A 24,453-nucleotide genomic window follows, 5' to 3' on the forward strand; every position below is an offset into this window, starting at 1 on the left:
GGTTTTCACATTATGGCTCTTTGGCGGGGGGAAGCAAAACTATGGATCAAATCCGTATTATGGTTTTATTAACAGTATTGTTGCACAATTGTAATACTAAATTGGACCAAATGTTGCCCAATACTCTTTGGTTTCATAAAGTTCAGTGTGGTGCAAACTAAGGAGTTGCTCCTACCCAGTACTTAAAGATACATAGGAGCATTCCCCCTGAGAGGACATAGAAACAAAACCACTCTTTGCACAGCCCTATCCAGCCAACTTCATAAACCATCACCTTTACCCTCTGGAGCGGTACTCTGCTTCCCAGATAAAGTAAAAACAATAACCTACATATAGGTAAGGTTTTTCGGCCGGCTCTAGCACCTTCCCGGCCCGGCTCAGCACGCTCCCCAGGCAGTAGCCGCCCCCAGCGGAAGATATTTCTGGACTTGGAGAATTTGCGTGCAAAAGCCAATTAGCGGGTCTCCAAGCTGAGACATTGATCACGCTTCCCTCCTTCTCCGCTTCCTGCCCGCCCCGCTTCCCGGCCCCGGCCCCAGCCCCCGCCCCAGGGCCGACCCGCCGCCATGTCGCGGGGCCCTCTGGGTACTGTAGTTTTCGGCGGCGGCGCGGCGGAGGATGCCTTCCCGCTCCTTAAAATCCCCCTGAAGGAAAGTAAGTTTTTCTTTCGCTCTGGAGAAGAGCGGGCTCCGCGGGCCGCTCGGTGTCGGTGTCGCTGCCCGTAGCCAGCCTGCCGCGGGCGGGCTTTTCGGCGGCGGCGCGGGAGGGGTGAGGCGGCGGCGGGGCCATGTGCTCCCCGCTGCCCGCACGGTAAAATGGCGGGGCGGCACGGCCCGGCACGGCCCGGCGCCTCCCTCTCGGCCCCTGCTGCACCCAGAGCGCCGCGGAGAGCCGGTCTTGCCTGAAAACCGGGCGGCTTTCGTTTAGCCCGGGTCCTGCTCTAACCCGCAGCTATGGCGGTGAAGGGGCATGTGGAGATCTGGTTGCTAACGGCTGTCGTGTTCATTTATATATTTAACTGCGTGTCTCCTGCCCAGATTTACTTCTGAGGAGCTTGATGTGTAGCGGTTTTAAATGTACTGCGTTTTAAAGTATTTTAAAGTATTTAAAAACGGACATGGCTTTTTTTTCTGCGTTTTTTTTTCTCTGCTCTGTTTGGCTTTGAAAAAGTGGTGAAATATTTGCTTTAAAGTAAATATTAAACTTCTAACCTCTCTTGTTTTGGACTTTGACTCACTTTGATTCTTCCCCTGCTGTTTGCAAAGTTGGGGGTTTACCAACTTTAACATTGGCCCTCTTTTTTTTTTTTTTTTTAATCTATCCAGTAGATACTTGAAATTAATGAGCAGAGTTAATACTTATTTCACTATATTGTGTGTATAACTGAAATAGTAACACAGAAAGGGCATTTCTTCCCCCTGCCCTCCCCATTCATTCTGGTTCTCACCTAGTAGCTGCTGCTGAGGCATCGATGGTGAAAGACACTGAGCACTTCCAGCTTCCTACATAGAGTTTGGAGTGTCAAAATTTAGTACTTTGAGAGTGGCTGTAAAACTTTATGATCCTATTTATTTTTAGCAGTGAAACTTGAGGTAATGTTTTGCCTAGGAAATGCACAATTTGGCCATTTGGAAGATCGCACCAGGAGGCAAGGTGCCTGTCTTGTGGAGCCTCAGTTCAGGCCATGAAAGACACATGTTTTATTCTCAGCTCTGATTCAGGCCTTCAGCGTGATGCTCCGATTTCTGCAGGGGTGAAACACAGATAATAATGACTTTTCTTCTTTTATTTTGTTTTATAAAGTGATCTGATACACCACACTATATTGTCAGGTGAGAGCCAGGAATTAGTCCTAAATAAAACACATGAGCAAAAGAACCTTATTTAAACCCAAAGCTATAACTAAAAATCATAATTGCCACATGATTCTGGGGGCTTCTGAACGCCTTAAGCAACTCTTCCTGGTATTGAAACCTGAGGAAATTAAAAGTTCTCTAAGGCCATGTTGTTTTCCTTCAGGATAAGTCTAATGCTGCCCTAACCTAAACCTGCAGTTCTGTCATCGTATTTTGGCCATTTTGGCGGTTTAGGTGCCATGGCTGTTTGTTTTTGTACCTTCCATTGCACCAGCAGAGCTGCCTGCACAATTGGCACAGTGAATTCCCTCTGGAAGCTGATCCACATAGGAAAAAAACATAGAGAGACATGAATCTCTTCCCCTCCCCAGACCTCATTTGATTCTCTGATCCAGCTTGTCCTGTGACCATAAATAGGCTGGGGCAAGAGGTAGGAACGAGCAGTTGGGTGAGAAGGTAAATTGTGAAGCAGCGTTTGCCACCGATTGCATTATGGTCTCTCGATCAATCAAGATGATCTGAGGGTGCAGTGCACAGGACAGCTGGTCTGATGAGCAGTTTGCTGCAGCATAACTGAGCTCTTTTCACCCTCTCTGGCTGCCTCCTTCTGCTGCTTCCCTTGTATTCTCTGTGGTGATCACTTCATCCCTCAGTGAGTTAGTTTAGCTCACTAAGCTGCCAGAAAAGTATTTCCTTTATATATGCATATATATATATATATTTACTTTACTGGGTTGTTACTGTTGTAGTGTTGGCTTTCCAGCATTGTTGTCTTCCTGATCCAAGTGACTGCACACCCTTGGCACACACAGGAGGGAGAGGGAAGGAGAGACTGGAGGTGGAGAAGTTGGTGAGACCAATGGGAAGCTGCACAGGCAAAGGGCAGCGCGAGCCAATTGTGAAACATCAGTCGGTGAACCTGCAGCTTGCGCATTTCAGCCTCCAGTTCATCTCCAAGCTTGAATGGGGTCCAGCAGTTGGCAGAGGTTCACTGAGAAGGCCGGCTCGGAGCTCACCTTGTGTGTACCGAGATCTATGTGCACTCATAACGTGCAGTGGACTCTTAAGAAATGACTCAGCCTGCTGATTAGAGCATTAATTCAGAAAGCAGAAGAGCTGGGTTCAGCCTGAGGGGGTTTGGGACCACGCGACCTGGCTGCTGCCGAGTTTGGGAGCCAAGTAAAGGATGGCAGGTTCCCAGGAGGGAGTACAGCAGCAGCCTAGCTGTTGAAGTTGGGAGGAGGAAGTTCTAGGTTTTGGCTTCTTCTCCAATCCATTCTTTCAATTTTTTATCCCATTACAGGTCTATGAAAAAACCACATAAATGGTCCTGACTGCTAGGGCTAGAAACTAATACTACACTCGATTGGCTGGCAGCCGAATTGCTCAGCCTTCCCAGTTTCGTGGTTTTCCTGTCCCCTGTGAGTCTTCATTTCTTTTTCTTCTCCTGCCTAACTTCAAGAGGAAGAGTAAACCTTCTCCTTTAGTGCAAAGCCAAGTGATAAGAGCTCTTGTCCAGGGACGGGTGGGTGTGAGTTTGAACCTTCACGGTGGCTCTGGGCTTGGGTTCTTTGTGTTTGGGGTAGGTGCTGTCACTGCTGGGCCATTTTGTAGCCTAAGCGCTAGGAAAGGTAGGAGTTAAGACGCCCTGGGCAAGGACCATATCTTTTGTATAAAGAAACTTGAATGCCTGCATCAGGTTTCCTGAATCCCAGTGTTGGGAAGCTAGGTATTTCAGCTTTTAAATAGGCTGCAGCTAAGGTTAGATGTTACATGTGCAGTGATATAGTAGATTGTTGCTGCCTGAAAGGCAAGTCTTGCCCTCCAGTAATTCTGCTCAGCTCTTTTGTCCCATCCATTCACTGTTAGCGTCTCTAGATGTTGGCTGACTGCACTTCAAGCCAGTTCAGCTTACAGAAATCTGCTTTGGATTGTTTTGGGCTTTTTTTCTCAGGTTAGTTTTATGAAATCTCAGTGAATTGACTATGCTCAAGTCAGCACTGGAGGCAGCACAAGGCAAGGGAAAGTGTGTCTGGGTTCACGACACCCCCTTTCAGTGACAACTGGTATATGAATGGGTCCAGCATTAATGCATGTGTAAATTTTCGCAGCAGAGTGTAAACCTGCTTGAGCAGCAAATACCTTTTATTGAAGGGCTGAAGCACTTTGGATGCTGCACAGTGCAACATTTTAAATATACCTATGTGTTACCATTCTCACTCCACCCTCAGCTTAGGTTTTGTTGAAACTAAGACACTAAAAAGTATCTTTTTAAACTACTTTGTTTTGTGACACCTTTTTCACACAGGTTTTCAAGATTCAGTGTATTTGGCTCACCAAAGCAAAACATACTCCACCCAGGTCTCTCAATCAAGGAGCACAGAGAAAACCAACAGTGCTGGAGCTTAATTAAAAAAAAAAAAAAAAAGACATTATCTGAAGCAATGAGCTGCCACCAGTCGTACTCTTTACTGTTTGTGCTATGTTGCATAGATCTTATTTTAATTGCGCCTTTTTACTGCTGTCGTTAGGGGTGAGGTAATAAGGCAATGGCTTATTACGAGACTCCACCTAGTTGAGATAAAATATTTAGGTAACTTGCACCACACGTGATATGAAACTGAAACTTGGGAAGAAATTGCTTAAGGAATTTACGTTTTCTTATAGACTTATCTTCATAAATGCAACCAAGTTTTACCCCCAAGTCTGTGCACAGGATCAGTTTGAGAAAGAGTCAATGGCTCCTGTCCCTTCCCTGTTAGTAGGGAAGGAGCAGCAACTGAGTTAGTAACCTCATCTCACTTCTACCTGTATTTGAAATCTCACCATGCCTTGTGTAGGAGTCAGGGTGGGGAAAGCTATCAGATACTGTTGATTTTGCCTTCCTCACTTTATTTTCTCTGCTCCACAGGCCCTGACCTAGTGGAAGAGTTGCCCAGCTTCTTGGTGAGCCCTACCTTTTGTGGGGGATAAAGGTCTCTAGGCTGATGCTCGTCCCTGCTGACTTACTACTGGCAACCTCAGGGACAGGCTCTGGAAGTCGACTTGTCTTCACTCTATCCTCGTGTCCTCTCCTCTTGGATACACCGAGTGATTAGCTTGTTTCTGCTCTCCTGTTCTTACTTCATATAAGGACCCTTGCCTGAAATGCCACTTGTCTTTATTTTAAAACATCTTTTAAACAAACATATCTTCCTTCTTTACAATAGCAGATAATGGTTGCTGAAGGTAATTATGTACCATGTTTTGGAATCTTTAAGGATTTCACATATTGCTTCCAAAAAACCTGAGTGTGTGATAATCCTCACAGAAGAAATATCTACCTTGTGAATGGCTTTTGGTCTTTTGAGAAAAAATTTTTGACTCTTGGATTAGTGACAAAATAAAAAGCAATGTTGCCTCTTGGAATTTTCATTTTTAATGCAAGATCTTGCTGGGCAGCAGAGGGTCTACATGACATCTTTCTATGTCAGTGTGAAAAAGAAAGGCTACCACTGCTAGATTTGAGCCTCCTAAACTGGGATTGCCACCAGAAGTTCTTCTCAAGCTACATCCCTAAATAAAAGTTGCTAGGATACCACTTTTGGGATGTACAAATAACACTGAGTTTCAAAACAAATGGCTGAAACTTATTTTTTACTCACATTTTGTTACAAAATGGCTAAATTTTATTGGAACATATGGTACATGGCTTGTTCTATTTACTTGCTCCCATACAAAACTTTATGCTGTATGTTATTAATTTTTTTCAGCTGACAGTAGTATTAGAATATGTTACTTCAGGGAAAAAAAGGAAGTTATTCTTTGACTGAGTTGCCAGCATGGTGAATTACGTTAGCTGGTGACACTGTCACTGGATCTTCAAGCCTGTCCTACTATTTTTAAGCAGTAGGCTTAATGGAGCATGAATGTGCATCATGCACCTTATTCTTTCATACTGTTGATATGCATAGGACTACACATAGCCTCATTTTTATGCAGCAAAAATGTATAGCCTCATTTTTAAATAAAAAGAGAACGTTTACCATCTGATTAGTAAATAGTTTTTAACTGCAAAAAATACCTGGGATGGGACAGAATTTATTTTGCATGTTTAGAAACAATAGGATGTGCTGCTTCTGCTCTGCAAAGTTTTTGCTCCTCACTCCTAGACCATTTGTATGCAAGTTTCTGTCCCCTCTTCCCAGCTGGAATGGCTGGACTTTCCCGTTCATTGGCTAGCTGCACAGTGTCGTCAATGGGGCGGTAATATTGGGACAGGGGTACTACATTTTAACCGGAGGCTGCTTATCTCCTTTCTCTTTGCACATCTGAACTCTTGAGTACTACTTTCCTCAGACTGGCAGCACGTAGGATAGAGTAAGTATGTTCTCTGTTCGGGTTTAAATCTCTGCGCTCAGTTCTGAGGTACTTGTAAGAAAATTATGTAATGTGTACAGTTCAACTTATTATTGATAAAATTGGCCTTAAAAATTACCATTTAATGACGACGGTCTCTGGACAGCACTGGAAACATGCTTGTTTTATTTAACTTTAGTGTAGGAGATAGCTGCCTGCTACATGATAAATGTTTATTCTTTTATATTGCATTCTTTTGTCCTAGGTTACTGTCTTTATCTAATTCATCCCTTTGTTGTAGCCAGTCCCTTTAATCTTTTCTTTTTGCTTAAATTGTAATATAAAAGAAGTTTAGCATAACTTGGTGTCCCAAATATGTATACCATAACTGATAATTTTTAACCCAACATGGTTTTTTTTGTTCTAAGTAATCCTGGAGTTTTGTAATTAAAACATCCCTGCAACTTTGCAACGTATATTTTGTCAAACACTGTTGATTAGAAAGCTATTGGTCTACAGCCTGAAACTACAATTAAATTTTAACTCCAGTGTGTTTAGTTCATAGTGAACAACTCGGTGTTAATTTTCTGTATTTCATCCTTCTATTCATGTTTATTTTGTCTTTATTCTGACTGGATGTTTTGCCTAAAAGTATCACTCTGAACAAATCATTCCTTCGTTAATGGATTAAAATACATTAGCAAATGGCATAGGAATACCTTCTAAAACATGTGTGGGCTCTTCCTGTCTCAAGTTTATTACAGAGGGCTTGGATTTAAAAATCAGGCTCACCATACGCATCACATAGTGCCCCTCAGAGCAGAAGCTGTTTCCTGCATAGTCCGTGTCCTCAGGAAGGATGGGTTTCTCCAGGGTCAGAGCTATCAGAGCAGCTTTATTCAAGTCAAGCTGTAGCAGCTGACGTGAGGAAGAGGCGCATGCCCCTGCCTTATCAGTTGGCTGAAAATCTGCTTTCTGTCATGTCATTTTGCTCTTCCCTTAGAAATCTGTTGGGTTTTTTTTTTCCTTTTCTTTTGTTAGATGTAATTTGAGCTAGTCATCCTCTCTTGTCCTCCCGCAAAGGAGGGGACCGCAGAGGAGATCTGACTTTTCAAGGCTCTTGGAAATGGAGCTGTCACCTATGTGTATTCAAGCTGCATCGTGTGTCAGGGGTTTTTCTCTGAGCTCGCCTTGGGAGGCACTGTACACATTGGCAGGCGCAGGTCAATGACCACCTGCTTGATGGAAGAGGCACAGGGAGCGACCAAGGGTTGCGTGTTGCGTGTGCCGGGATTACAACAGGGTGACTGGTTGTTCCTTTTGACTAAAACTCTTATCTGGGCTGTGTTCCTCCTCCCAATGAATGGGAGGTGATTTGTACAGCAGAGGGACACATCAGACCTCTTCACTGGCCATGCGAAGTCCTTTGGATAAATTGTGCCATTTTCAGCACAAAACTGTTTTTGTTTGTTCTCATTACTTAAAATGCTTAAGCCATTTTTTATAGGTTTAGATTGTTATTTTGCGTATATTAAGATTTAAAGCTTTTAGATTATTTTTTGCAAGTAGCGCACACTGCGCTTGGGCTTAGCACCACCTGCCAATTTGTAGCTGCTCACTTTCCGCTCTGCTGAATAGCTTCTTCAGGGACCGTTTGAATTCTGTGAATAAAACTCTCACTTTAACCAGTGCAGTGGCATCATTTGTGTATGTAATTTATATATAGTTGGACTAATGTGACTCTAACAGTTTATTCTTTGAGTAGCTTAGGAGGCTAGCCTTTGCTTTTCAATGAACTCCAAATAAAGACATATGTACTTATTTTATAAATTAAGTACTTACTTTATTTCTTTATTTACAGTTTTCTGAATTCCAGTGGTTTTTTGTAGTGTAAGTGAACTCTTCTATTCCCTTCCTAGCTGTGTGGTATCATTGCTGGGATAGCAATTCTGAGGTGATGTACATCAGTGAATATGTAGAGAATACGCATAGAAGTAAATATGTCTTAAAAAGCAAAGGCTAACTTTCAAAGCTGCTCAAAGAAAGAATTGTAATATTAACATCAGTCCAATATGTTTAAGTTATGTGTACACACACAGATAATGACATAGGGAGGGCGAAACTGAGAGAGTTCATGTCATTTTTGTGACCATTTTGTTTCCAAACTGCTGAAAAGGTTTTGGACAGTTTAAAATTGTGATGAAATTGCAGCCTTCATTCATACACCTACTTTCCGCAGGCCAAGAGAGTGTTGATGTGTTTTTCTAAAACTCAGTGGAATGGGAGAGAGGAGTGGATGTCCTGCAGTACCTTCTCAGAGCGAGCTCCTTTATTAATGACACCTGGTCTTCCCTGTTGGTTGCCTCGTGGTTGTTCTCTCCTAAGGAAAACCAGAGCTGGAAGTTGATTTCCCTGCCTCACTGCTCTTAGCCTTTCCTTTTCAGAAAGTATTTAGAGCTCTTTCAGATATTACCTCTAAAAACTCTTGAGTGGTCCCATTCAGCTCCTAACACTGTAATACTGTGTTCATGCAGTTAGTTCATCAGAAGGGCTTTGCCCTTTGCAGACTTGGATTCTCCAGGAATTTCTATAGGCTACAAATCACAGCCTGGTCACTCGTAAGGGTTTTTCCTATATCACAGACTTCTGTATAACTTGGAGCACTTGCCAATCTGACTAAAGGAAAACCAGGATGGATTGCCCTGCGGGTTACTTCTGTGTTCTGGAGCAGTTCAATCTTCGACATTTAGTGTATATCACATCTGATTAAGTCAGTTATCCATTTTCATGTACATCTCTTTTTTTTTTTTTTTTTTGAACCAACAAAACCAGTATAGAAATATTGTTGCCTGAAACAGTGACATTCACCTCTGTTGTGAGTTGCGTTGCACCCAGCACTTAAAACCGTGGTCTGTGAAGCTCTTGCTTTCCTAACCTCACGTGGCTAATTCTGGCTGTTTTGCTTGTGTTCTGGTCTTGTGCAGACTAATGGCCGATCGAGTGCTTGTGATTGGCAGTGGAGGGAGAGAGCATGCGCTGGCCTGGAAGTTGGCCCAGTCCCCACATATAAAACATGTGTATGTTGCTCCAGGAAATGCAGGAACAGCTGACAATGGAAAAATTTCCAATTCAGGTAAAACCGAAAAAATACCATTTTAAAATTTGATAACTCAACCAGTAAGTTGTTCTAGTCATCAATCTGAAATCACAGCTGTTAATGTGAAAGAATTATTATTATTACTATTCTTCAAGGTTTTGGACATGTGAAACAGATCATATAGATGCAGTTAAGAAGAAAAAAATGTCTGAGCGAAGCCTTGTGCAACTACCACTCATTTTATATGATCTCAGTTGCAATATCTAATTCTTTAGGTTTGGGGGTGGAGGATGCAGCCAAAACTCCATCTGTCTGATGCACGTTCCTCTGGGAATACAGCTCAGGGATAGCTGCTGCGGTTCCCGCCTCGCAGCAGCCTAGCAGGGAAGGGGTGGTGGTTTCTCTTGGTACGCGCTGCAGTTCAACAACTGGCTGGTGAACAGCTGAAAAGTGCCTGAAGCAAATGCCAGCACCTGAAGTACTAAATTCACTACTATATTCTCAGAAGTGCATTGAAGCACTGTGATCCCTACAACCTTTGATGAGAATACTTTCTCACCTGAAACGTTCAACCATAGAAAAACATTCATTCCTTTGTCTTAGTGACCTGAAGAAGTTAAGGTTATTTTCAAATGTTTCTCTCTTTGTACTGACTGCCTGTTTTGAGCTTCTAGCTTAATACGTTAAGCTCTGACTGGCTGTAATTGAAACTATTCATAGTTATTAGTTTTGAGAAATCAAGCTTAAGGTGTTTCAAATTGAGCATCCAAAATTACATGCTGCATTTCAAAAAAATACTGGTCTAAGGTGCTTGCCTGGAGGCACACAGTGAATCAGTACAAAAGCAGGGGTAATTACTCAGAGATTCCTGTCTTGTGTCCTTTATATAACAGATCCTGAATTAGGTACTTTAAACAACTGACTTAAGTTTCCACTTTAAAACATGTGATAACATACGGAATTAAAGTTAACATAGTATGCATGTGAACATGAATGATATACATAGATTTTCTGCATTCATATTTGTATGTGAGTAAAATCTTTTTTTGTTACCATCTCATGTGGAAACATGAATGCTGTCAGATTCTTGTACGGCAGGTAATTATTGTATTTAATTCCATTGGAATGCTTAATTACAGGCTGTTTAAATAACTTTGTCCTTAATTTCATTGACTAGTCACCATATCATCAGTAGTTTTTTGTTCTACTTGGCCTCTGAGGAGAGGGCCCGAGGAAGAGCCTGACAGGAAAGTCATACGTTTCCTTCTCATCCCAGAAAGTCAAACAAAAATCTTTACCCTTGTGCTAAATGGAGTCAACGCCAGTCTGTATGGCCTGCAGAATGTTAATTTCAGTATTTTTTCGCAAGCGGTGTCTTAAAAACTGCTGCGCTTTTCTCTCACCTTGTTATTCCATAAAAAATACTGCACCCTCAACAGTGTAAAATATTTGAACATGTGCGTAATAATGCTTGAGCCAGGTCCATGAAATCTACCATGTGTACTAAAATCTTTTTTTCTAGACTATGGGCTCACATGTACTTTGGAAGATAAATCCTCAGGGGAGGAAGAATCTAGAATTTGTGAAGAGTTTGACTTCTTTGGTTTTTAAGGAGACAAATTGTCTTATCTGCTCGGGCATTTTAGTCTTACCACTAGGGTCTAGATTTTAACTCAGGGGAGAAAATGGAAAACAGCTTTACAGAAGCATGTGAGCCCTATTATATTGTGTGAGCCTGGGCAACAAGGTCTGTGAAACTGCTACCATTGTTTCTGGTTTTTTGGTATAATCAAGATTTGGCTCTGAAAGTTCATCCTCCCTTCATGGTTCATGAGATTGCCTTTAATTAGCATTGCAACTCTGACTCTCAGATGATTTCTGAAATGTATAAAGGTGAGCTTAAAATTATAAATAACCTTAAATGCTTCAAACCTTGCCTGTATCTAAGTAAAAAAAAAGTCTTCATGGTTAATTTGAGTCAGTAATCGTTTCTGACAATAAAGACAGATTTAGGTTGAGTGACTAAATATAGTTTTATATTCAATTTATATTTAATTAGCAGGGCAGTTTAGGTGCCAGAAGCATACAGAATGGCTTGCTGAATCCAGAGATAGACATATGCGTGTCTGTGAATGGACTTCAGCATCCTGACGCTTCCTTCCGTCACATTTTAGCTCTCAGTGTAACTTATACTCTTAACTTTAAGCTCTGCCTTTGAAAGCCTTGGTCCAAGGTCCTTCTGTCTGGATCGAAAGGAATGTTTAGCTGTCATTTTGAGAAATGAAACACAGCTACAAAAATGTCCCCTTTTCCCTGAGGAAAATGATGTTTGGGGGGAAAGTTAAAATTACATATTAACAATGTGATTTATTCCTTTCCATTTGTTACTAGGACATTTCCACATCATGTAAATCTTGTGCCATATTCACTGTTCATACCACTAGCAGATCAGACTTGCGGCAAGACAATTTGGGATGAAAAGCGCAATCACCTTACGGGCTCTTTCCTTTCCCTGCTCCCCTTCGCATGGATTAATCTCGCGGGAAACAGGGATTGTCCCTCTTCAGTTGCCCACCAGAGCTCCCACTCTCTTCGGTCTGGATCGGCTGTTCTCCAGCTGCTTTCACAACAGCCCCATGGGACTGAAAGACAATATTGACCTTTACGTTAATCAGTACTTTAAAGCCAAGTGTGTTATGCTTTTGTTTTTGCTCTCTTGTGAGCCAGAAGTCAGTTGGCATAAATTGCACACAGAATTCAAAGGCCTTTGCTTCTCCTTACTTACAAATGTTGGTGGAACAAAGTAATTGAACTGTTAAATAGGTATCAAGGAGCTAATTTTTATTAGTGTTCAGTCTGTTTTTTTCCCCCACTCCACCCAAATAGTGTAAATCTATAACCAAAACATAGGTTTCAGATAGTTGCTTTTATGTCATCTCTTAGGCAGAAATAGCTGCTTCTCTTGTGGAAGCAGGCAATTTATTCATATAGGATGGCAGGATGGCAGTGAGCACCGACACAAAATTGTGTCTGTCCAGCAGAAGCTGCTGTATCACTGCCACTCCTTTCTCTCATCTCTTCCCCGGAAACTAGCTGGAAGAGACCATCAGCTCCTGGCATGCTTGCCAGTATAGTCACTAACAGGAGATGACAGACAAAACTTAAAGCAAAGTAGTCCAGCTGCAAGGAGGGTCTGTGCTGTGCTGTACTGTGCTCCCTTTGCCAGCTTTGTGCCCTGATGTGTTAGTCTCCTCCCCACAGGGTCAGCCAATCCACGCCGGGCCACGCTCACCGCTTTTTTGGCTCTCTCTGGGTTCATGTTCCCATCCTCTGTAGACCTTGGCTTTATTTGTTCTTGATAAAAGCAGTGGAATTGCATTGCCTTTGCGTAAATTTTTTATCATGAGAATTGACATTATTGTCTTTCGTGCAAGCTTTTTCTTTTGTTTACACCATTTTTGGCATTCCGAGTATCATCATATTAAATGTTTGTTTATGAGAAGATAACGGTCATAAAAACCTAAGACCAAATATCCTTACCCATAATTACAGCACCTGCCCTTATTAAGTTCAGCCTAACGTATGAAAAAATGTTCAGATTCCCCTTTGTTTCAGTGGGGTCAGTTTAGTGCAGCAATTTTTAGCTGGCACTACAGAAAGAAGGAAAAAAGAAAAGAAAGCAGTTGCAGTCCCACCACCAGCCACTTGTTCCTGTCCCCTACACCGTGCTGGCATGAACATGTGTAAAGCTTCATGGTGACCCTACTCAGGGAGGAGACTGGCTGAAAAATAGATATATATTTTTTGCTTGTGAGTTGTATTTCACTTGGATCCTTCGCGGTGCTTCTTGTGCTGGCAAATAGGATGTTCCTAGAGATGAGACCAGTTTGCTGTATGGCAGTGTAGGGGAACCCAGAACTTTTTTTCTCACCTTCAAGAGCAAGGTGGGTTGACAATGCATGTCAAACCACAGCCTTTGCTTGGGGGTTTGGTGGTGTATTTTGGTCTAAGCCTGCGTGTAAGTGTATATATTAGTGTATGCCTCACTATTCCAGGTTCACAGTGACCTGCCATTCAAGAATGTGAGACTGGTGAAAATGCTGCTTCAGTGTTATGTGATAAATAAGTGCTAAGCAACAGTAATGAATGCAGTCTTACCGGCCTTTTGTATCTTCGACAGCTGTTTCAGTCAGCAATCATGCTGCACTTGCCCAGTTCTGCAGAGATCAGGAGATCAGGCTGGTTGTGGTTGGTCCAGAGGTTCCTCTTGCTGCTGGTAAGAGAAAGCAAGCTAAAAATCATAGCCTTCATAATTTAGGAAGAAAAGTAAATTTTAGTCCCCATCTTCTGTGCACCACTCAGCAGTATCTGTCTTCAATAGGAAGGGAAACAGATCCTCTGTGGCAGTTTCCCTGAAATTCAGGGTTGTGCTGTGATGAAAATTAATTTCTGACGGGTATTGTATGAACAATATAACAGTTAAAATAACCTTAAGTGTTCAGTTTCTTTTTAAGTGCTTAGGATTAGTAAAAGGGGTATCAAAGTGTTTCCATATAGAGTTTTGATTTTCCTATGGAGTTTTGATTTTTTGAAATAACAATAATTTGAGACTTGGTAAAAAAAAAACATTTATAAACATGCTGATAATTTTTCTGTTTTAACCTTTTACATGATCAACAATTGTAATCTTCACAAAAGACTAATGTCGACTTCTTAGCTAAAAGCTATAATAAAACAAGGGGGGGATTGTCATCTCTTACCAAATATGGCAGATCTTATTAGCCCCAGATATTGCAGGGTTGCCTGCTCCTGATTACAGTGAAGAATGCTTTTAAGGCCCATCTGGTAAAATAGGCACTGAATAGATATATGTGGCTTATCATTCCTGACATACTTGTTCCAACAAATCAGTGCATCTGTAGACTTGGACTACATGACTCCTATAAATCATCTGGTGATTTATGAAATTTTTTTGTGTTGTCATTTTTAGGAATTGTTGATGACTTGACAGCAGCTGGAGTAAGGTGTTTTGGTCCAACAGCAAAGGCAGCTCAGCTGGAGTCCAGTAAGAGCTTTACCAAAGCCTTTTTGGATCGTCATGAGATCCCAACTGCGAGATGGAAATCTTTTACTGATCCTAAAGCAGCATGTAGCTTTATTAACAGGTAAAATTCTTGTAATTTTAGAAATTTTTTTTTTTTACAGCAATGTACAGTGTGCTAGGTATCCAAAACAAACAATCAAATGATTACTAGAGTATCAATACTTTTGGCTGTGATAGAACATCTGTAAAGGTTTTAAAGGATAATCTAAAATGACACTATCACACTGCAATAAGTCTGATAATTAAATGGTTCTTATTTACTGCTCTAAAATGAAAATAAATCTCAGTGTTCAGTTTACAGGAGAATATAGGACAAGCTTTTCTTTTTTTTCAAATTGCCTACTGTGGAAACCCAGCTTGCAGTCTGATAGTCATATGTTCTGCTGTCTTTGTACCTTTTCTCCACACACATAAATTCTGCATTGGAGACTTACTCAGCGAATGATGATCTACTCATCAGAATACAATCCAGGTGACCCAAAAATGATACAACAGTAAATTATTAAAAGGAAAGCAACCTTTCAGAACAGTAATGAAATTCAGTGGTGGGGAAAAAACAGGAAGCAGAAATCCTTCACAGGCATAGCATAACAACAGAAGCCTGGTTTTTATTTGTGCGTTATTTAATAAGGTAAAATGGTTGCTATGAAAACTGATAAGTATTTTGATCTTTCAACTATTGAAATGTTCAAAATGCCTACAAAATATTTTTGCAATACAGAGTGTTTACTGTTGAATCTCTTCCCTGTCTTTGAAGTGCAAAATTCCCTGCTTTAGTTGTAAAAGCTAGTGGCCTGGCAGCTGGCAAAGGAGTAATTGTGGCTTCAAACAAGGAAGAAGCCTGCAAAGCTGTTACTGAAATCATGCAGGTGAGTAGAAATGTCATGCACTAACTGGAGGAGTTCTCACAAAAAATAAGTCGTTAACCATCTCAGAGTCTCAAAAATATTCTTTATTTCTAAGTAATAGGAACTTGGCTAAAAGACATCAAATCTTTTACCCATTATTTGGACAGCTATGAAGCTCTGTCATATTTATTGCTTGAGGCAGGGTATTCTTTCTAGGCATAGTTCTTGTAAGCTAAAATAAAATCGTTCTTAATGAAAACCCACACTTACTTCCATATGGATTTCCTTTCTTTTTGATTTACCATTTGAGACTGCTGCAATCAAACAGGTACTACAGTGCTGTAATATTGACACTGTGATTGAGCTGGATCCTGACAAGCAACATCAGCTTTAGGACTCCAATCACATAGCACTTAAATGTGTAGTAAAATTCCAGTGGAATTATTTCAAGTTAAGTACACATTTAGGTAGGATATTCAACAAATATTTTAGGACCATCAAAATCTGAAAAGAAGCAAAATGAAGCAATTTCATCTGAACAGTTAGGAACATAGAGCTGGAAAACAAGACGCATACAGGTCAGGTCCTCAGCTGGTGTCAGCAGCACAGCATCTTACAATTCAGTGGAGCTATGCTGATTCATAGGAGACGTTATCTGACACACTTCTATTTCAAGAGTCAGAATATAGGGTCTGCACTCACATTTTGTTGTGTGTGTATGTGTGCATATGATTATTGGACAAATAGATGTCTTAACATGTGGCCCAATGTCTTGAACAAAAAAAATGTATGTTAGAGAGTCTTACAGATGCACAAAAGTATCTTGTCAGTGTGGGTTGGTTGTTCTTAATTGCCTAAATATGTAGTCAGTGTTCAAACATTGCATTGGAATATGAAAATATTGCCCCCTTCCAATGTATTCTATAGAATTACACTTTCTTATTGTCCTGGTTTCGGCTGGGATAGAGTTAATTTTCTTCTTAGTAGCTGGTACAGTGCTGTGTTTTGGATTTAGTGTGAGAATAATGTTGATAACACACTGATGTTTTAGTTGTTGCTAAGTAGTGCTTATCTTAAGCCAAGGATTTTTCAGTTTCCCATGCTCTGCCAGCAAGCAGGTGTGCAAGAAGCTGGGAGGGAGCATAGCCAGGGCAGCTGACCCGAACTAGCCAAAGGGATATTCCATACCATAGAACATCATGCCCAGTATATACACTGGGGGAGTTGGCCGGGAGGGGCGGATCACTGCTGGGCCATTGGTCAGCAGGTGGTGAGCAATTGCATTGTGCATCACTTGTCTTTTCTTGGGTTTTATTTCTCTTTTTTTTTTTGTTATATTCTGTTACATTCTTTCATTACAGTTATTATATTTTTATTAGTTAGTATTATTTTATTTTACTTTAGTTATTAAACTGTTCTTATCTCAACCCACGAGTTTTACTTTTTTTTCCCCGATCCTCCTCCCCATCCCACTGGGAGGGGGGAGCGGCTGTGTGGTGCTCAGTTGCTGGCTGGGATTAAACCACGACACTTATAAAGTAAAAGTTCAGATTATAGACCTGACAGTCATTGCTATTAGTCTCAGTATCGTGGGTACAAACTTCAGAAAGCAGAGCATGAGGAATTGCTCAGTAAGTCATAAATATCATCTGCAATTTAAAAATATTCAAGCATAAAATCTGCATTTATTTAAGAACAAACAGAAGAGAGGAGCAAAGATTTTACTGTTGCTGACATACCCAGGGTGGAGAATGGATTAATAGTCTCAAAACTGTGCTGCATTTTTCTTGCCGTATTAAAAATGTTTTTTCTTGTTGCATTTTGGGTAGTTTAAAATAACTGAAACAGAACTAAAGAGATTTTGGTTTTACTGTAGGATAAGACTTTTGGCACAGCTGGGGAAACTGTTGTTGTTGAAGAACTTCTTGAAGGAGAAGAAGTTTCTGTAAGTGTGCATCTCACTGTAACACTTTGATTATACCTGTTCTAGAATATTTAGGAAACACTATGAAAGTACCTACAGCAGGGGTGTGTAGGATTTTATTACTTAAATTAAAAACAGTTATCTGTTTATAAATAAAATTGTATTAATTAGACAGCTGTGTTAAGAACCAAACTTCCTGCAGTCTGTTAAAATAATTCAAATTAAATAAAAATAACTGAAACACTAATCAACTGTTGCCACATGGAAAAAAAAAATCAAACCTTAAAAATTTTGAGTGTCATTCAGCACGCCGTTCTGTGTTATGATTTCTCTGACAGCAAAGACAGTATAAGATGTCCCTTCCCTTCCACATTGCTACCTCTTCACTGCTGTTTGCCTTTGATTCAGTTATACTAGTTACCTGTTCGTGAAGCTACAACCTAAAGACCTTTTTTCAAAGAAATCAACTCCACCACCACCTTGCATGTTTTCTGTGTTCTGGTTTAGAGCCCAGTGCCATTTGAATCAGTACAAGTACCAGGATGGTGAAGTGCAGAGCAAGGCACTGCACAGGATGGTGAAGTGGTTGGGAATAAGGGAGGATGGAGACTTTCTTTAATCAGCTTTGCTGATGAAGGGAATATATTGAACTGCATCATGAGGGAGCAGTAAACTCCTTTGGAGCAAGGGAACAATCAACTCAAGACAGGCGCAGGCAGGATCCTCTTTAACCAGTTCCATTGCCAGAGATATTGCAATGTGGAAGTGCACCCGGGGACAAAGGACCTGGAACCAAAGGCCGTCGAATGTTTTGACAGTGTTGATTTACTCTTCAGAGGTAGAGAGAACATTTCCTTCATTTTAAGCTGATTCAGCTCCTTCATTTAAAAAAGTATATCTGGTTTAATTAGCAGAGTGTGAAGGAGAAAAGGAGAATTAGAGCCTAGGTTTTGAGGTGGCAGGGCAACTTGACACCTGCATCACACAACATAGAACAGCTGAGTACAGCTCAGGTTCCTGAGTCCTGGAGCTGGAATTGACTTATGCTGGATGTAGTGAACATTCATCTTGGAGGTGGTGGTATTTATAAAGTAAGCGATCGTCTCCAACTGTTGCCAATCTTTGCATAGTCTGGTTTCCTGCCCGATATGAAGAAATTAGATGTGCAGATATTGGTCATCCTTATTCCTTCCTGGTTGGCTTGACCTTTTTAGGAACTAAGGGGTTATCCAGATCTTCATTCTCTGGTGGAAAGTATGTAATGCTCTTAATTAGTCCTTAGAATACTAGCAGACTTACTGTAATATAACACAATAATATAAACACGCAGTTTAAAGGGTTTTTTCCTGTGATGACTGACAACAATGAAGAAACGTACTGCTTGCCTTGCCTGTCAAAATAATTCACCTTCCACAAATTACCGTAGTTTTTAATATATTAATATTTTGGCATTTTCAGGTTTTGTAGGGCAATCCTTGCTTGTTTTTTAATCAGCATTATAAAATGTTTTTGAGTACTGCTAGCAGTAGTGCAGACAGTGAACATCATCATCCAGTTACAGAAGATGCCAGCAGGCTTGTTATTATGAAGATATTGAGGATAAAAACATCCGCTATAAAAGTAATTTATAAATAATTCAAAAGTAAGTAGTTTTATCAACAAGGAAAAGGAAATGTTGAAAGGACCGTAATGCCTTCCTTCCAGGGAAGGGGGAAGGAAGAAGTAGCTTCCATCTTGGAGTATTTTAATTTCTTTTTTAACCTTTTGAGTATTTCTTTTCAGTACAACTACTGATGTTATGTTATAATTTTTTATATGTTATACGAAAGGTAATTTCTGTAGGAAGGTCATATAAAATGAGGCACTGCTTTCTGAGGGAAAAGGGAAATGTTTAGAATACTGTAGTTTGTTTTATCAGGGAGACAGAATTTATACTCTTAAATATCCATTTGCAACACTGAAAATCAAATATATTTGCACTTTTTGCACTTTGATTTTAATCATACACTGGTGTTTTAATTATTCTTCTTGTTTTCTAGTGCTTATGTTTCACTGATGGCATCACGATTGCTCCCATGCCTCCAGCCCAAGACCACAAGCGATTAATGGATGGAGATGAAGGCCCTAACACTGGAGGCATGGGAGCTTATTCCCCAGCACCTCAGGTAAAAATGTATTGATAAGGAGATGTTTCACTACAGCTGTACTACACTCTAGTATTGAAAGCATGTGTGAATTTTTAGTTCCACCATGATGAACAGGAGAGAGTGGGCTCTTATGGATGGAAAGAGTTGCCTAGAACAGACATAGTCAAGTAAAGCCCATAACAAATTTGTTTCTCTAAAGAGGAGGATATTTCTACTGAATTACTTTTCATTATAAAGGTGGAAGTGGTGTTATTTCTGCAACCTTGTCTTTTGATTTGTTTTTTTAAGTGTTACGAAATACTGATCGTTAGAACCAAGTGCTTAAAACCACATTTTTATCTTGTGCCGAACTAAGCTAATGATAAATTTTTGCTGTGGCTTAAGGTAGTTTGGTTTCTGTTTGGCAAGGAACTTCTATTTGCGAAAGGACTTACTTTGCTTTCTCTTCAGCTATGTCATGGCCATTGATTTTTCTTTTTTTATTTCAAAAAAATATGGGGTTTGTTCCTCTATAAAGCTATTGATTTTGTTTATTGAATAAAATTTGATCATTGATCACTATACTTCCCAACTGTGATTTGTCTTTGCGAGGCCTTATCTAAATTCCAGTATGTCTGTGCAAATGGTTTGTTCCAGTGAAGCCAGTGGGATTGCTTGCACATGTAGATCTAAGCATGGAAAAGTGTCTGAAGAAATGCAAACTGATTGTTTTAATGCTGTGGTATGTTGTCTGAGGAGAGAGAAAAAAATATTAGCTTTCCGTTGTATGAAACGTTTTGGAGTGAGCAAGAGACCACCCAAGTGTTCTGCTTGGCTCTTAAAAATGCTAGCCATCACAGTAGGAAAAATCATGCACTCCCTTTTTACAAACACTGTTTTCTAATCCTGTTTTATTAGATTTCTAAAGATTTACTGCAGAAAATAAGAGATACTATTCTTCAGAAAACTGTTGATGGCATGAGGAAAGAAGGTGTCCCCTATTTTGGTATGTACAAAAGTTTGGGTTTTTTAATCATAAGGAGAAAGACTTTTTTTTTTACTTTGTCCTCTTTGTAGGCCTAACTCACACTGTGAGTTAAGGAAGATAACTTTGACTTATTTGGAAACTGGGTTTGGTATCAGTGGCTTGATTTAGAGTCCATTGAAATCAATGGATATCATTTCAATAACGGTGGATAATTGTCAAGTAAGGAAGAACAGAAAGGAAAACATTTGAAAATAAGCTGCAAAATTGTAACCACAACTATTTCTGCCTGATTTATTTTTAACATTTCTCAAGTGTTAACATCCTACCTTTAAATGAGCACAGGTGGCATCCTTTTTAACACTGTTACGAATAGATTCAAACCAAATGACCTATGCAGTTGCTTAGATAGCTTTTTATATAATTTTTTTATTCTAGGCGTGCTTTATGCTGGATTAATGCTTACCAAAGATGGACCTAAAGTTCTGGAGTTTAACTGCAGATTTGGTGACCCAGAATGTCAGGTGAGTTATTTTGTAGGTAGATACAGTTTGGCATTATGGGAGGAGAAAAGTCTGTTACCATCTACCATTATTCTTAACTAACTTTTGGGTGAATAATTAGCTAATTGCACTGAGATTTAAAATATTTAGTTTGTTGAGTCAAGACAGAAGGTCTGTTATGAAATTGTTCCATTCCAGAGAAGATTTCAGCAGGTTATACTCAAATACGGGCTTTACAAGGGTAAGCTTGAGTGAAACTCAGCACTTTCCTATCTTTTCTGGAATGGAGTTGGATTTTTTTTTACGTTATGAAAGAAGTGAACACTTCTTTTCCCCACTCCCTGTTGACAAGTGGAACAGAACCCTTCATTTTTATTCTTCAGAACAAATAGGGTTATTTGGCCTTTGCCTTTTCCCCTCCATATGTAGCAGTTCCTTTACCCATAGAAATTATCTTCAAGGAAGAGTATTTTTAAAGGTACATAGATTATGCACAGTATGTATATATGTGTGAAAATACAGTATATGAACATACTTATTTAATGTTATTTTTACAGTTGTATTAGTATTTTTAAAAGCTCGGTGAAGAAAATGTAACAATGTACATTGTTTTCTTTAATTTGCTAATATGTATTTTTGTAGGTAATTCTTCCACTGTTGAAAAGTGATTTGTATGAAGTTATGCAAGCGGTTATCAATAAAAAGTTGTCTAGTTCCATGCCAGTTTGGTTTGAAGACAGTGCAGCTGTGACAGTGGTCATGGCTAGCGAAGGGTATCCAGGAACATATCCCAAGGGTTTGGAAATAACAGGTAAATATAGCAGGAGAAACTGTAGAAGTCTGATTCCTCTCCTGGCCTCTCTCCATCCTCTCTTTTGCCAGATGAAGGTGAATCATTTTAACTCAGATTCATAGAAACTGCAGATCTTGTGGTTATGGGTCAGCAAGAGACAACTGAATTTTCACACATCAAAGTTTATTGGTAATGCACCTGTCGCAATTTCAATTCTCCGCACTATATTGTTAAGTTCTGTAGCATTTCTTTAATATGTGTTGCAGTAAAGTAGTTCTGGGCAGATCACTGATTCTTACATGATGTTGATGCTGATATGTTTTGTGGTCTCTATGTCAGTGAAGTATAAAATCCAGCTGGAATTAGATGTTGTATGCAAATATTTCAGCGAAATACCTCTTTCTGTGTCTCTGAGCATGCGAGTAGCAGACTTGTCTCTCCTCAAAATGTAGTTTTTACAAATTTATTTCTATTTTCCAGCATAATCACACTGAATTCAGTTGTGGTTTGTAGACACAGTCAATAAGTGCTGAATATCTAGTCGTTTGTAATTTAATAGAGAATGTTCTAATCAATTGATTTTTCTGCATTTATTTTCTTAAACAACAATCACAGGACTTTCTCAGGCTAAGCAACTAGGATTGGAGGTGTTCCATGCAGGCACAGCCCTGAAGGATGGCAAAGTGGTGACTAGTGGAGGAAGAGTCCTTACAGTAACTGCTATTAAAGAGGATCTAATGACAGCACTGCAAGAAGCCAACAAGGGAGTAGCGGCCATACACTTCAAGGGTGCCATTTATAGAAACGACATTGGTTATCGGGCTATAGCTTTCCTGAGACAATCCAGGTAGATATTTGAAATACTTGAAATGGAAATAACTGGTATAAAAGGGACTTAAAGACATCACTAGTTTACATTAATAAACTGATGTTGATATTATGTATAACTCTAGACAAGTTTTAACTACCATCCTTGTAAGCCATCTAAGCAAGACCAGCCAAGGAAGGAACAGGCTTTTTGATGGCTCGCTCATCCATGTTCTTATTCTCCCAAGTCTGAGTTAAACTACAGTGACGAGCATATAGGAATAACTTGTGCTGTTGCTGTCTGTTATATCTGTTTTAGGGAAGGTGAACTTCTGGTTCTTGGGCTTGAAATCATAGCTTTTGCTCTAGATTTGTATTGTCCATAAGTCTAATATTAATATCATGAAATGTATATATGAACAAAGTTTGAGCTATTCTGTTGGTTCCTTTTAGAGTTTTTAGAAATGGTTAAAATGATCTTGAAACACCTGCCTTGTTGGGATATGCATTTTAATGGAATAGCTGGTTAACAACGTGGGTAGGATTTGTCGCTCCTTTGTATTATTATTCCTTTTATTTTCACAGTATTCGGTTTAACAGTCTTGAGATGATATGGGTGCGGGGGTTTTTTTAAAGCAGTGTGTCCTACTGTCTCTCTAATGTTACTGAGAGCTTCTTGCAGGTTTTTAGACTCATTTTTATCTAATATGAAGTATACCTGCCTGCCTATGCTCCAATTAGTTCAAAACATAACTTTTGATAATAGGTTATTTTGTAGTCTATGAAGCATATTAGTAAGAGTTCCATTTTTGCTGACAGTGTATACTGATTAGTATATTGTAAAGTTGTGATCAATAAACTTACTAAATGAACAAGGGCATTCGTATTTAGTCTTCTTTCTCTCTCAAGTACTGTGCATCTTTTGAGAAATTTATGTGAAAATGTGTAATTGGTATTTGTATTGTAGTAGAAAAAAATCAGGTCAGTGTGTGAGGCAAGAGAAGAAGGTACTTTAATGAACAGTTCTCTAAAACACTGAGTTCATGGGCCATAGCCAGCAAGTTTCTTGACTGGAGTGCCTGTATGCTGGGAGGATCCCTAGCTTATGAAGGAGACTCCTGGGAACTGTTTACAGTCAGCGCCTGTTTCACTGTCCTTGAGTCTGCACCAGCTTTTGCTCAGACATCCTAAAATTGGAACAACAAACAGTCAGGCACATTTCACTTTGGACTCTGTTGCATACAGTTAAGGAAGGGTGATGGCTGGCTCTGTAAAGTTGGGGACGCACCTCGTCTTGGCAGCTTTGCAGGATTAAGTCCTATGCATTTCACTTCGTGAAAATATCCAGAATGTTTATTTAATAAAACATATTTAAGAAAATTTAAAGAATTAAAGATACATTTAAAGAATCAAAGTAGATACCATGCTTTTAAAAATAAGGTGAAAATATGTTGAATACTTATCATATTCAGACTGAAAGGGCCTGACTTTGGTCTCTTGTTATTGCAGGCTAGTATTTCCATGAGTCTTATTCACAGGCTGAACAGCTGCTTCTTATAATTATTTTCCTCTTGCAAATTTTTGAGCAGTGATATAATGTGAGTGCAGATACCTTTGTATTTTCCTGGTAGCACCGCTCTTTGGCCAGTTGTTTTGTTGTATTTGTCCTTTTAATCAATACTGGTTTTCACCCTTAGAATTTAAACTTAATACTGAATCACATCAGTAAGAGAGCTAAAATAGGTATCAACCTAAAAGAGGGATGCACCAGGTAGCCTGGTTCATGCCACTGACAGTGTAGAAATAACAGTTGCTTAACTGGAGTGAGATACATTTGGTACAACTAGTAATTAGAAGTCATTACACTCACTATCTCCAAAATGAAAATGTCCTTCTGTAAATATGGGATGGTACTTAATGTCCCCAGTCAGTCGTATGGGCAGACAAGTTGCATATACCAGTTTGTACTAACTGTGTTTTCTCTATTGTATGGCTGTATATAAAAAAAACACCCGGAACTTATGGACATTTCTTTCTAGATTGCTAAAATGGACCTTAGAAACTTAGGTCTT

The 24,453-nt window shown here is 39.8% G+C and overlaps 1 protein-coding gene across 1 annotated transcript in view; it reads left to right on the top strand.

The window, feature by feature from the left end:
• The first annotated feature begins 617 nt into the window (after positions 1-617).
• The window catches only part of GART (phosphoribosylglycinamide formyltransferase, phosphoribosylglycinamide synthetase, phosphoribosylaminoimidazole synthetase), a 41,557-nt gene continuing 17,721 nt past the window's right edge, over positions 618-24,453 (top strand). The window contains exons 1-11 of the mRNA XM_050915075.1: positions 618-654; positions 9,179-9,327; positions 13,472-13,567; positions 14,282-14,456; positions 15,153-15,264; positions 17,120-17,188; positions 19,207-19,332; positions 20,212-20,299; positions 20,717-20,802; positions 21,424-21,592; positions 22,190-22,421. Coding sequence (XP_050771032.1) covers positions 9,183-9,327; positions 13,472-13,567; positions 14,282-14,456; positions 15,153-15,264; positions 17,120-17,188; positions 19,207-19,332; positions 20,212-20,299; positions 20,717-20,802; positions 21,424-21,592; positions 22,190-22,421 — 1,298 coding nt within the window. The 5' untranslated portion in view covers positions 618-654; positions 9,179-9,182. The remainder of the gene's footprint in view (positions 655-9,178; positions 9,328-13,471; positions 13,568-14,281; positions 14,457-15,152; positions 15,265-17,119; positions 17,189-19,206; positions 19,333-20,211; positions 20,300-20,716; positions 20,803-21,423; positions 21,593-22,189; positions 22,422-24,453) is intronic.

The sequence above is a fragment of the Gymnogyps californianus genome, chromosome 1 (assembly GCF_018139145.2).
Source record: "Gymnogyps californianus isolate 813 chromosome 1, ASM1813914v2, whole genome shotgun sequence".
Taxonomy (NCBI): Eukaryota; Metazoa; Chordata; class Aves; order Accipitriformes; family Cathartidae; genus Gymnogyps; species Gymnogyps californianus.